Source organism: Schistocerca gregaria, chromosome 5 (assembly GCF_023897955.1).
Source record: "Schistocerca gregaria isolate iqSchGreg1 chromosome 5, iqSchGreg1.2, whole genome shotgun sequence".
NCBI classification, from domain to species: Eukaryota; Metazoa; Arthropoda; class Insecta; order Orthoptera; family Acrididae; genus Schistocerca; species Schistocerca gregaria.
This window is the reverse complement of record NC_064924.1, coordinates 343932969-343948145: the sequence shown is the minus strand read 5'-3', so window position 1 is coordinate 343948145 and position 15177 is coordinate 343932969. Positions and strand designations below refer to the sequence as shown.

Genomic DNA, 15177 nt, shown 5'->3' with positions numbered 1-15177 from the left:
GGGAGAAAACTAAACACATTCATTTCTTCAAAAGGCTATGCCTTGTTGATGCAACCACTCATAACAGGGAAACAGAAGAATACAAAATATAGAGTCCCACAAAGACTGAAGTACCTATCAGTGTGTTGACTAGAAGACATTGCTTGTACAGCAGTGTATGCAGGAAAGCTTGTGTGAAGTTTGAAAATAGGAGAGAGGGAATGGGACAACTTAAACTAAGAGAGTGTGTGTTAAGCTGTGACTGGACTGCTAAGTTAGTAAGAAACTTGTCTGCAAAAACTAAGGTTTAGAATTTGAATCTCAGTCTGGTACACTGTTTTAACCCTTCAAACTGGTAGTTTCCATGTTCATGGCTAGTCTACTGCTGGTACTTGTGACTGACTGGTATAGGAATGCAACATTTTATTCATTTAGCACTGGTTCAGGAATTATTTGCCAACAATTAGGGAATTTTTAGAAATTGTTCATGACAGACCTTTATTACTTTTAAAACATAAATGATCAGTAAAAACTATCTTTCAGTGTAATATACCTTGAGAAAATCTTGAAACAAAGTCCTGCTCTATCCATGAGTTGCCAGGATTTCTGTTATGATACACAGCTTCAATTTTACATGTGCATCTTCCTCTGCCTTTTCAAATGCATTGTGCACTGAAATATTTAGTAGCCTTTTACAAATTTTCACATACTGCTTTACACTGTTTTTTCTTTCCATGAGAATAGTTTTTAGTTACTGATTCATCTGACTCATTTTTGGATATGATAAACATAATTAAACATGTGAAATTCAATGCAAGAAGAGTTGTATAAACAACAAAATATTAGTAATAAAAAAATGCATCCAGGAAGCATATATAAATAAAACATTGTAACCAAAATAGTACAAAAACTGATGCAATACGACGTAATGTACATAAATAGGAAAAAGCCTTAATATTAACTGAGTAAAGCATAAATCAAAAACTACTTGAGGCTGTTCGTTAGCCACGTATATTTACTTTCCTAATCAAGGCAACACATATTGATGAGTCAAAATGTTAGGACCACAGCCCACCAAGAGTTTGAATGTTGTTTGGCAGCATTGCACACATGTGATTTAGTAATGAAAGTGTACAAGCAGAGCAGAGACAAATAGGAAATCATTCTAGCAAATGGGGAAATACACTGACATAAGTGACGTTGACAAAGAGCAGATTGTTATGGCCCAGCAACTTGGAACAGGGGTCTGGGAAAAGGTGAAACTAGTTTCTTTTCACTTTATATTGTCTTGAGGATCAAGGGAAAGTGGTTAAGGACAGGTAGGTGATGTAGTGTGAGATGTCCATGCCTTATCACAGAACATTGAGGTCAGAGGCTTCCCATTCCGTAAAGCACAAATGTGTTGGATGCACAAATGTATCACATTTCTTGTTACATAAGATCAGTGGTTGTGTCTTGATACACTATTGTCAAGGCAAATGACTGCCCAATTCATCTAAGCTTTCATGGGACCCGTGACAGGAACCGAAGGCACACTGACAGTTGTGAACTGCATAAACATTATTGCAGACCACTTGCATCCCTTGACAATTGATGTCTTTCCTGATGGCATTGGCATCTTTCAGAACACTAACTGTCCATGTCACAAGGCCAGTTTGAGGAGTTTGATAGTGAACTTATGAGGTTGTCACGGCCATGAAATTCGCTTGATCTGAACCTGACACATCTAGTATGGTGTTAGTAGACACCACCTCTGTACACAAAAACTGTCGGTCTGTAATTTAAACTGATTGCCTAATTTTGCATATAGATGTATGGTGGCATATACCTCCAGAAACTTTCCGAAGTTTTTTTGAATTCACGCCATGCAGAACTGCTGCTGTATTGCATTCTTTGTCGACCAATGCTTGTTTTGCCCATTCAGTGTATATGTTGGAGTACAGACCAAAATTTTCTAAAGAGTTTAATAAATGAGCCAAATGCCAGAGTTCATTCATTTATTTGATTCATTGATGGAGTTAATATAATGTCAGATAAAGCTATTAAAAAGTTTGCCTGCAAAAAATATGTGCAACCCATTGCTTTCAGTCTATTATTCAAAACAGGCTGGAAAGATGCTTCAAAATCAGGTTCAAAGAAATGAAATGGCTGTTTATATGATCATTTGTTCAAGGTGAAAAATCTGTTGAAATGCTTATCAAAAGGTACTGGCAGTTGATGCAACTAAAGTGTTTTGGATTATGTGAATGACTACACTAAAAGTCTGAGATTCTGTATTACAGAGTATTCAAAACATATGTTATTCCCCATTGTTTTATCTGTTATTTAGGTATCAAAACACTAAAATTTGAGAGATTGAGGCAAATTAATAATTTTAAAACCAACCCTTTTTTCTCTTAGTACATCTGAAGAATCAGAAGCAAGATGAAATAAGAAGTACAATAAATGGCAGTTTTATCAGGTAGACTGTGGTATATATCACACTTTTTCTAGTGGAGTATGCTTGTATACTCATAAGCCAGTGGAAAAATGGAAACAGAGCCACAGCTAAAAGGGAACAGCACAGGCAGATGGGGGAGAGGGGGGGGGGCACATTATGATGATGATGATGGCTTAAAACCTATCTCCATAAAGTGTTTCAAAAATGCTGTATTTTTCCAAATTCTTTTTCGAAAATCTGGAGTACTCCGCTTCACTTTTCTTCACTAGTCCATAAAGCCCATTGACTCCTTCACAGTATATCAGCCCAACCCTACCCTAGTCCAAAACTTTGACCTCTGCAAATTTCTGTCCCTGCTTTATCTTCCTTACCAACTGGTATTCAGAGGAGTTGAGCTCCAGTTCTCATGTGACTATCTTGATCAAGATTATCATGGTCCTCTGAAGTCATGTTATGGTAATACAGAAGTAGTGTCTTCGGAAAGACCACAACCAATTTCCTGCCCCTTCTGGTTCACCAGTGCTAATGACAATGAAGTCAGTGGTGACATATGAAACTGTGAAGCATAAATTTAGGTCACCAATTTATGGAATACCAGCAACCCACCTCAGCTTTGCACATTGATGACTTGTCCATTGTAGAGGTAATAATGATGTACAGAAGCATTCCTCGTGTCTCAGTCTATATACTAATGGAAACCATGTCAAAATCCCTACAGTAGAGACCAGACTTCATATACATACAGAAAAACATGGCAGGGGACTTCAGTTCATCATAGTTCAGTCAGTTTACGCATAATGTGATGAAATTAATACATTACAAGCAACGTAAGTTTTCTGTGTGACTCATGGCTGTATGTGTGTGTATGTGTTATTGTATACATCTTTTAATTTGTAGTGTATCATATATCTGAGGCTGGCTGAGTGATTATGTCTGAAAGCCACAAAGGAAAAAAATGAAAATGAAAAGAAAAAAACCACACTTGATCTAGGTACGTAGCCCATGACAGCATTCCTCTTGTAAACTTTAGTGCACAATGATTCATTGCTGAGACTCATAGTTACAATTCTTTCTTAGTGGCTGACTTTTTCACCATGTCTTGCCGCTAAATGTCAAGTTTTTTCTCTGTGCAATTGCTCATGATGAATTACTTGCAGCATTTCGAAGTTACGGTACTTCCTGTTGTTTGAAGGATGTGCAGTGAATTATGAGAGTGAATTGTGATTGATAATTGCCTACCCCCATGAACCATGGACCTTGACGTTGGTGGGGAGGCTTGCGTGCCTCAGCGATACAGATGGCCGTACCATAGGTGCAACCACAATGGATGGGTATCTGTTGAGAGGCCAGACAAACGTGTGGTTCCTGAAGAGGGGCAGCAGCCTTTTCAGTAGTTGCAGGGGCAACAGTCTGGATGATTGACTGATCTGGCATTGTAACACTAAACAAAATGGCCTTGATGTGCTGGTACTGCGAATGACTGAAAGCAAGGGGAAACTACAGCCATAATTTATCCCAAGGGCATGCAGAATACACTAAGCAGATTCAGAAGGATGTAGACTGAAGCAAGTACTGGGAGATGAAGAAGCTTGTACAGGATAGAGTAGCATGGAGAGCTGCATCAAACCAATCTCAGGACTGAAGACAACAACAAAAACAATGTAAATTGACACTGACATTATGAAACAGTCATCTTTTTCCAAAAGTCGTCTGCTTTCATCTACAAGGAATTTCTGAATCCTGTTTCATCCTATGAATTTAAGGTGTCAAGATCGGGCCAATGTCTATTTCCTTCTTCAAGAAGCTCACAGATCCCTCAATGTTTATAAGCCTGTAAATGTGAAGATTCATTTACCAGTCCTATGTACAATTTCAAAGTATCCAAAGATATAATATGTGAACAATTAAGTCACATCCACACTGACTGTACTGCACCATGCCAAACATGAACCACCTATTGTCAGTACATCAAAGCAGCTGCAGCATTCATGGGTGCTGTTCGGCTGTGGCTACATCCAGGCACATGGAGCTGCGCTTCCAAGTTTGACCATTCACCACTAGATGGCCATAGCAAAAGTTGCACAGCAGTGGTGAGCTTTATTCATCAGAGTTCAGCAAATTTCCATGAAGTATTTGTAAATCATATACATGAACTTTCCTCATGAATCAATCTAGCAGTAAAAACTAGATTAGAATTCCTTCATTAGTTTCTGAAATTAGCCCAGATCTACAGCCAGAAGTGAGCAGGCAATTTCAATTTATATATACAGAGAATGGGTATCAGCATATGTATCAGAGGCTGGATGAGCTGACAGAGATAAAAGAAAAAAATAAGCATGATTTACATGTTTAGCTCATGTTACACCATTCTACTTATGAAGCTTAGTACACATTGTGATGCACTGGTGAAACTCATTGCCACAATTCTTTGTCAAGGACTCTTTATGGCAGACGTTTTCACTGTGCCATGCAAAAAAACCATATGTACACCTAGGTTTGATTCAAGGAAGGCAGAAAGCTGAATGTTGAGTCATCTGCTGTTTCCAGAAGAATGTACTGTATGTAAATGAAACAGAGTTTGTAAAGTTGCTGAAATTTTTTTGCTTATAGCATAAAAAACAAAACTTCACATATTTTGGATTCACATGTTTTTTCACCATCCAACTGCTCTCAAATGATTGCAGGAAAATTATTAGTTAAAAATATTTTGTTCTTTCAAACTCTAAATCTCGTATCATAGCCTGATGATGAGGTGATTACCTTTTTGTTATTGGTTATTTTTATTATGATACTTCAAAGTTGAGTAACTTACTGCCCACTGTTACAAAGAATTTGCAGTGCATTAAGAGAGTGCAAGTTGTTATTGCTAATTTGACAGAAGTAGAAATTGGCAGTCTGAAATTGTCATCTTATTTTGAAATGCATATCTCCATATCACTGAGAGGTAAATGCTAGGTTAAAAGACAGAGTAAAAAAAGGGACCCAGCAAGTATTTGATCCAGTCACCACTAGACCACAACACCAGATGAAAATTTGACCATGCCTGCTGCTCTCTCAATGCAGTGCTTCTGTCTCAAGTTATAGTGGTTGTTGACGTGGTAGCAATGGCGTCATTTTAACAACTTCACTTTAATCCATCATAAGTCAGACAAATTGTGTGAAATATTTATACATTATACACACAAATGTTTCTCATCACTCAACATATCTATTAGTCAAAACTGGATTGGAATCCTTATGACAGTTCCTCCAATTAGCCTGCATGTAAGGATGAACATCAGCAAGTGACTTCAATTTATATATTTGAGAAGAAGATATATGTTTCAATCATAGCCAAGCCAGAAAATAATGTGCTCTTAAAACTTTCGACGTTAATAGCACGAGGTAATCATGGGATTAGGAGCGCAAAGGTAAGGGTAAAGAGAGCTTGGCAAATTTTGCATATCTGAGAGTAGACATTTGACAGGCGGGATATAGTTGTGCTTTAAGGAACCACTGCAGAATCACTAGAAATGACAATCAGTGTGATGAATGGCAGCATAGTATTTGTATGGGGTATTGTATTACAATCAATATGAGGAATGACGCTAGCAACTTCTAGAGACCCAGAGACTATCGCTACTGCTACGCAATACAGGAAAAATAGCATCTTATCTTGCAATTTTGAACTGCCTTGGCAGTAGCGCAAGTTGAATTAGCATGACTGTGAGCTGCAAGTTGCAGTAATAATGTCTATGATAGACCGTAAGTGTGGATAACAGTAAAATCTTTAAAATCAGTGAAGTGTTCCAGGAGACTGAGAAGTCTGATAGTTACAGGCTACTATTACTCATAGCTTCTGTGATTTGGATACTGTGGACAAAACATCCAGACACTCAAAAATTTAGAAGCAGTCTGACAAGTACAGGATTCGAAGTGTAAGTTAAGGCTAGGAACCAAAGTCTTAAGATTGTCTTATTGTGTGGCCAGAATCATTGGAGGGGAATGACAGAACTGTTACAAAACTCTCTAGGAAATGATTACCAGGTAACTAATATTTTTAAACCAAGTGGAGGGCTTAGTAGTGTCACCCGTGATTTAGGTCTTTGGGGAAGGCCCTTCAAAAAAAAGATCCTGCAACAGTTGTAGAGGATGCAGGAAACAGGCTAACCAAAGCAGTGGGTAAATTTACCTGTAAGAAAGAATTGCACGACAAATACAGTACATTTGAAACAGATACTTGCAAAACAAACTATTGTTGCCTGGACAAAACCATAGATATTAAAGAAAACATATTTGTTGCCTTCAGTTACAACTTTTGAATGCTCATTGATATAAAGGTTCAACTCTCATAATCTTCACAGAAGAATGAAAGGACAAATGTAAAATCAGCATATATGTAGTGAATATCAGAGCTTGTTGAGGAAATTACTGAAATTGAACATATCCAACTTAATGGCCATGAGCTAATATTGGACTACTATAGTACCAGTAAAAGAAAAGATGAGTGGTTGTATATGCAAAAAATTGTGTGAAGTCCCACACCCTTCTGGTCAATGAAGATTGTGTTGAAAACTCTTTGAATGCTGTGCCACAATACTGGCTCATGAAACACACATGCTTGTAGATCAGACAGTTGGAAGGCCGCCAGCATGAAATATCTTAATCTTCATAAAGCAATTAGAAGTAATTTTAATAACGTAAGCAGATCAAACTGAAAAATCATTGTTTATTGAATCTTTAATGTTAATTTTCTATCAGACAGTACTGATTGAGGGCACTTCAAGTTGGTTAAGTTTAGTTTTGTACTGTTTACCACAATAAAATTCACCACAAGGACTGAAAGACATAGTACAATAGTCTTTGACAATTTGTTTCTCCCCTGACAATCTTCAGTAATTCAAATGTCAAATCATAGTCAATGAAGGTCAAAAGTTAACAATAAAAATTAATGACCTTTTAGCTGCAGGTCATAGTGGAAAAGTGTTGTATCCCAAAAGTGTAAATAATAATGCCACCACAGGATTTAGAGAGAAATAACAAGAACAATGCTGGCAAGAGATTTATAAAGCATATAGCCTATGTGGAAAAATTATCTCTTTCTTAGACATGTTTCTAGAGAACTGTCTTGTGTTCCCCTAAAAGAAACAAGGGTAAAATTGAATAGAAGCAATTATAAGGGATCGTAACTTCTAGTGTTATAGTATCTAATCCTAGGATGAGCAAGTTTTGTTTAATTCAGAGAACCTTATTGTTCTAAAATTCTGTTATTGAAGAAAGGTGAAGTACACGGAATATGGTCAAAAATTAAAACACTACAAGTAAGACAGAAACCTACCAGAAGACTACTGAAAAAGAAACAAGCTATAATAGCAGTACAAAAGAAATTGATCACTCACAGTATAGCTTTGGCAGAAATGGTGACACATTTAAAGATAATGGAAATTCCTGGGTGGAAGAATATGTAAAATAAGGGAAAGGCAAAAATTGATTGTACATAGGTAAAGAAAAGTTAAAGAGTATGGGATGGAAGAGAGCCAAATTGACAATGTGCAACAATAATAGAGATTCCTGAATGGAAGAATAAATAAAATAGGAAGAAGGCAAAAGGCCTTTCCCTTACTTTATGTATTGAAACATTTAAAACACTGTCAAACAAATTCAGTGGCAGCAAACATTAAACCCATTAATAAATAGAATACAACTACACTAAATTTATTTACACAGACACTACATGAACTATCAACATATATTATTTTCAAAAAAACATAACCTTCAAGGAGATTACAGTATTCATAAGGTCACTAAAAAGTAGTAGTTCTGCTACATATGACTGTGTTTCTAGTACAATACTAAAATATTGTGCTGACTTGATAAGACCACACTTAAGCTATTTTTGTAAACAATGGGTCCAAGAATATTTCCCAAAAGATTTCAGCATGCCTTAGTAATAATCACCTGTAAATAGAACACCTCTAATTACAAACCTTTGCATTCCTTCAACTCTATCAGTCTATTCAAAAGATTTTGAGAAAGTGATCTATATAGCATGCTGTACATGGATTAATTAATCTGAGAAGACTGTTGATTGCCGCTCAGAGTGGTGTTTTTTTTTTCTTTTTTTTTGTGACCTTTCTAAAGCCTTTGAGTGTATGAATCACAAAATTCTACTTAGAAAAAAAATGTTTTGTAGTGTCATTAGAATTTATCTTGTATGGGTGGAGTCTTATCTTCATAAAAGAAAGTAAAGGATCATGTAAACAGCGTATGTCATAGGCATGAAACTAACCTCAGGGAGGGGAACATAATGTGTGGGATGCCAAAAGGGCCAGTACTGAACCCACTCTTATTCCTGACTTACAAAAATGTTTTCCAACAACTTAAAAGAGCAATTCAAAAACTACATTTTTTTCTTGCTGGTGACACAAACATATTAATTATAGTCCCAAACTGAAACTTAGGAGGCATTGCTCATATGATAGTTGGTTCACAGATAATGGTTTAAGCCTTAATCTCCAAATGACTTATATGAGCAATAATGAGCTGTTAATAGCAGAAATAGACATTTAAGATCACATATAAAATGGAATACTACGAGTAAAATTTTTGGGGTGTAATTGCCAACCCATTAAAATGGAACCAATACATAGATAAACTAATCTCATTTGCTGAAGTATTGCCCATAGAAATATCTATCATTGTACTGACCTAAACACAAAAGTGTTAAATTGTTAATAATACTTTCAGATCCTCTTTTCTGAAGGAAGTCTGGGGCAGTGTATCTAAAGTAAAAAACTATTTCATCCAGCAGTAAAGTAGATAAATGTGCTACTATTTTTTTTTATTGTCAGGGAAAATCAGTTTCAGCTGAACTGGATCAGCACAAACACAGTAAAAGACAGCAAAAGTAATTCTAATGTAGGCTTTGCTTCTTTGTGGAGGGTTCAGAGTAGTGTTGTGTACTCTGATGCAAGGTACTCAACAGGCTTCCATCTAACATAAAGCAAAAAATTGGAAATCCCACCTAGCTAAAAACTAGAAACATACCTCATTAGTCACCCCTTCTGCAAATTATTTGTTTATCTTGATCCAAGGACCGAAATGTTCTATTAGCCAAATGGGAAGTAGCAGTACTCATTGTAAAGCTACATGACGAAAAGTAACATATTATGAACAGACCAGTTATTAATATATTGTAAACAGGACACTGCATTAATGAATGTAAGTATTTCTTTGAAAAATATCATTGTAATCAAGTACATACAAAAGCTACCAGTTGGGGATAAACAGCAGCTGTGTAATGTAACTGGGTAGGCACCAGTTTCTCCCCAAAGTAGCAGATTTATTTATAATGTTTACTTGCATTTAGCTGGCGTAACTACAAATAACATTGAGCAATTCAGTGATAGTTTATTGTTAACAAAGGTGATAGATTATGTTTCTATGATCTCCTTGTCTTTTGTTAATGCATACCTCTCCTTGAATGAATGAATGAATGAATGAGTGAATGAAGTTTCAAGAGAAGAGTAAGACTTTCACAATCCTGCCCATATTTGTCAGGACTGTATCAGCAGTAACTAATAGCTTACTTCTGATTTCATAGCTTTTTGCATACATTGTTGTTGGATGTGAAATCATAAATTTGGCACATATTACTTGCAAATTTCTCACTACTGAACTGGCATCAAAAAAAGTAAATAGTTGTTCTGAAGATACACAGTGCATTCTGAAGTTACACAAGTGCACACATTGTACTTCTGCACATGATAACAACCTTTACATCTGCATCCATTATTCCCCCCCCCCCCCCCCTCTCTCTCTCTACACACACACACACACACACACACACACACACACATACACACACACACACACACACACACACACACACAGACCCCCCCCCCCCACACACACACATAGTGAAAGGACATTACTCAGAGAGTAGCTAAAAGTGTAGAGTAATCAAGTGTCTCATCTTGTGTTTAGGCAAATGCCCTTGACGAGCTTCGACGGCTGGTGGCATGGCTTCAGGCTCAGGCTGGGAGCCTGTATGAGCTGCCTCCTGGATTCCCTACAACACCCACTGACAACAAACTGCAGAGGCAAGCAGCAGCAGCTGCGGCTGCAGCAGCTGCCGTCTCTACCTCATCAGGCTCACCTGCTCCTAGACCAGCAGTCAGTGGATAGGACCCAATATAAGTGGATCTAAGTGGACTCATAGGTGGTGCACAGTACTTTCTTTTTGGATTCAAGGCTCATACGAAGGACAGTTTGAATTTAGTGTAATGTTGGCAAATAGCAGTGATAGCTGTATGATGAAGTACCATTGTAAGCGGTCACAGGACATGGTGCTCTCAATAGAATTTTTAAAACTATCGAAATGGAATACATCTAGGAGGCAATAAAATAGTGGTAGGTATATTTTTATTAGGAAGTGTTCAGTTGATACACTCATATTTTGCTGAAGCCTATGTGGGACATCATTTAAATCTGATAACTTTGTAGGAGTGAAGAATGGGACAGCTATTTTTGTGTTATCACTTTAATGAATCCTCAACTGTGCTCAGAAAATTCTGAAAGCACTATTGTCAGTCTATAAGCTGGTAGTGTATTACTATGATAATTTCTAAAATTACTGTCAGGGCACTGGCTGTGACTTTGTCGCACATGTTTTAGATAAGATGTAAATATTTAGTACCTACTCAATTGCAGTATTCTATACAATGTAATGCTCTGCTTAAGTCTTTGTAACTGCCTGGCACTGTCATGAATGTACCTGGTACAGTAAACATTGCAAAAATATAGCCAGAATACAAAAAACAACCTGTTACCTCTTTTGTAGTTTTAAATTAATTTACTACTAATTTAATGAACCATAGCTTGCATTTTGCTGTTTATGCAAAAAATGATGGTTTGATGACAGACTGATTTCTGGGAATGGTGGTGGCTGAAAGTGGATTACGATTGGTGAAAGAGATACTTGTATGATTTAGTGGATAAATAGAACTATCCAATAGACCATTAAATGTCTCAAAACTAGTAATGGTTCATTAAGTAAGTAAGTAGAATAAAGGAAAAAAAATGTTGTTTATTCATTGCCTTCACCACTACTAAAACATTTCTAATTAATGAGATTTAGTTCTAAATGCAAAACTTCTCTTCATCCGTACAGTATAAAATTACACATCCAGTTATAATACAAGTTCAATTTGCAGATAAAATTATGAATGGCTTACATGGGTTCACAGAGTTATTTCAACATTAGAATGTGATATCATTCAATCACCGAATGAGTGTTGTGGAAAGGTATAATTGATTGCTGTTAATTGACCACTTTTCCCAGCAATATGGCTGCTATTGTTTAAGATATAGAGAGAATAATACTGACATAATCAATATAACAATAACACAGCTTCTCATTATTTAATGAGCTTGTTGTCAAAAACTTTGCAGCATATTTTTATTAGTGACAGTTGTTTTCTTGGCAAAGTAACAAGCAATTTACTACAGTAGCTCCTCAGTCGAAATCCTGCTGTGCACATGGTTTTCTCTCATCACAGTAACCGCGATGAAAGTAATAGTGGGGATGTATCAATAACTATATTTAAACTGTGATATTAACTAATCAAACAATGGAAAGTCTGCTTGTTAGTCATTAGCTGTCTCATGCATCTTCCCACCACCACCTACTTAGCCTGGTCACAGGCATCTCCTATCCCATCAAATTCAGGGCTACCTTTGAAAGCACTCATGTGATCTAAAAACTCCACTGCAATCACTGTGCTGCTTTCTATAGGGGCATGATAAATAATGAACTGTCTATCCAGTGGCCAAGAGACAGCTGGACCACCCAGCTTCTGAACATGCTGTCCAGCACAATGTGCTTTACTTCAGTGACTGCTCTACAGCATGCATCATCTGGAGCCTTCCTACCAACACCAGCTTTTCTGAATTGTTCAGATGGGGAACTCTCCCTGCAATATATTCTTCATTCCTGTAACCCTCTTTGCCTCAACTTGAGATAGTCTCTGTTCTCCACTTATCTACCCCCTTCTGTTCCAACTCCAGCACAACACAGCCTTCTATTCCACCATACTGCTTCTCCTCTCCTCCGCCGCCCCCCCCCCCCCCACTGCCCCCCCAGAAAACCTCCTTACTGCACCTAGCAGCCCTACCATGTCCTGACCACGCCCTCTCACACCCACAAGCAGCACAAAGCCTTCCCCCATCTCACCAAGCTATCCCCTCCCTCCCCACCCCATGCCACCACCTTATACCCATCACTGAATTGCTGCTCCCATCAGGTGCAGTTACAACTCAGTCTGGCCGCAGTGGGCAGAGACAGTGGTCATGTGTGTGTGAGCTTCACTCGTATGAACATGTGTGTGTGTTCTACTTCAGGTGAAGGCCTTTTGGCTGAAGTTAAAATGTATAGCAGTCTTTCTATTGTGCCTGTCTGCGAATAAAAATCTCCACTAAACATTGAGTAGCAATTCATCCTTTCATGATATTTTTTGGTGAAGGAAAATGTTGGCAGTCTTGAATAAACAGTTCTAAGACTTTTTATTGTCTTAATTAGAAGTAAGGTAACTGCTACTCACAAGAGAGTAAATTTAATGTTTATTTTTAATTTTGAAACTGATAACAAAATGGTTTCACTATCATTTTTATGTTACTTATTTGTCATTAGAGTTGTGTTAGCATTTTGGTTGCTCGTAAGTTACAGTGAAACAACTTTACTGATGAAGATATCAAAATATTTAGTTATGCTGCCTATAACTGGAAAAAATTATTAATTCTACTTTACTATCGCGCGCGCACACACACACACACACACACACACACACACACACACACACACCCACACACCCACACACATACACACACACAACACACACACACACACACACACACACACACACACACAAAGTGCTTAAGCCATAAGCATTGATCTAATGTTCAATAATACATTAAAATATGATACATTATGACACGCCAACAGTCTGGTGACAGTGTTATGATAGAATGTCGATTTGGACAGAATTAACAGCATTAGTTGACAGATCCATTTATGTAATGCTAGTCCTCAGGGCTTTTTCTGTAGACACATCATCGTTCTTGCAGTATTTTAATACCTACAATATTACTGGAATTCCAGTACAAATGCAAGAAGCAAAAATGAAGAAAGCAATCACTCACATTCTGCTGATTGATGGATGCCACATACCTCATTTTCTAACCACAAGTTCATGTTTGGTATACTACTAAATGCCTTCTGAGGTCAGATTCATTTATCTTGAGCATATCAAAACAGTATAATGTTTCCCTGATGTGAATATATTCTAGTCTTATCCCAATTACCTTGCTTCGCACAACAGTTTACTTAATAAAATACAGACCAGTGGGTGGGCACTTAACTGTTACTGGTACTGTTAGAAGAGTTATAGTAGACATTCAAAAAGCAATCAGATATAATTATAGCTTTCAAAAGAAAAGACAAGACAAGAAAATAAGGGATATAATGTAGGGAAGATTCAGGTAAAAGAACATTTGACACCCTATTCAGGCTGAGGACAAATCAGACATGAACACTCAACAAGTCAAGCAAAGAACTAAGAAATATTAGTATGCAAATGATAATTTAAAAAATGAACAGTCGTGTAACAATACCAGAGTTTTTTTTTGGGGGGGGGGGGGGGTGGAGAGAGAGAGAGAGAGAGAGAGAGAGAGAGAGAGAGAGAGAGAGAGAGAGAGAGCTAACAGTATAAACATGAAAAATGCACATGCTTACAATATCATCTAAAATGAGCCTAATGAAGTGAACAAAAATACAAAGATAAGGGAATGAGAATGGGAGATAAAATAAAACTGCTTAGAGAGCTAACGTGAGAGAAAGGAGAATAATCTTATTTCACCAGACATTTATATGAGTCATAAATTTGGCAGGATAGTGCATCCAGTATTTCACAAACATTACTCCTAATAATGCAAAATACACAAAATATTAAATTGTGAAAGGGATAATCATGCTGGCTGTGCAGTTAAGTGTTAAACAGGAAAACAAATGTACACAGTGTGATTCTGAGTTGTAGCATATTTTTATGGTATGTAATATGGTTTTACCTGTGTTAATCCTTTGTGAGTGTGAAAAAATAAAGTTGGATTTTTATTGAAATATAGTTCATTCTATAATTGTGTGAGTGACCACACTCTCTCAGCCTAGAGGAGAGCTAGATCACACCTCCACTAGAACTATGGCCTGTTGTTGTTGTTGTCTTCAGTCCTGAGACTGGTTTGATGCAGCTCTCCATGCTACTCTATCCTGTACAAGCTGCTTCATCTCCCAGTACCTACTGCAACCTACATCCTTCTGAATTTGCTTAGTGTACTCATCTCTCGGTCTCCCTCTACGATTTTTACCCTCCACGCTGCCCTCCAATGCTAAATTTGTGATCCCTTGATGCCTCAAAACATGTCCTACCAACCGATCCCTTCTTCTAGTCAAGTTGTGCCACAAACTTCTCTTCTCCCCAATCCTTTTCAATACCTCCTCATTAGTTACGTGATCTATCCACCTTATCTTCAGTATTCTTCTGTAGCACCACATTTCGAAAGCTTCTATTCTCTTCTTGTCCAAACTAGTTATCGTCCATGTTTCACTTCCATACATGGCTACACTCCAAACAAATACTTTCAGAAACGACTTCCTGATACATAAATCTATATTCGATGTTAACAAATTTCTCTTCTTCAGAAACGCTTTCCTTGCCATTGCCAGT

General features: G+C 37.3%; 1 protein-coding gene across 1 annotated transcript in view; it reads left to right on the top strand.

Annotated features, from left to right (window-relative positions):
- Window positions 1-12422, top strand: part of LOC126272916 (class E basic helix-loop-helix protein 23) — a 90645-nt gene extending 78223 nt beyond the window's left edge. The window contains exon 4 of the mRNA XM_049976204.1: window positions 10385-12422. Coding sequence (XP_049832161.1) covers window positions 10385-10585 — 201 coding nt within the window. The 3' untranslated portion in view covers window positions 10586-12422. The remainder of the gene's footprint in view (window positions 1-10384) is intronic.
- Window positions 12423-15177: the final 2755 nt, after the last annotated feature.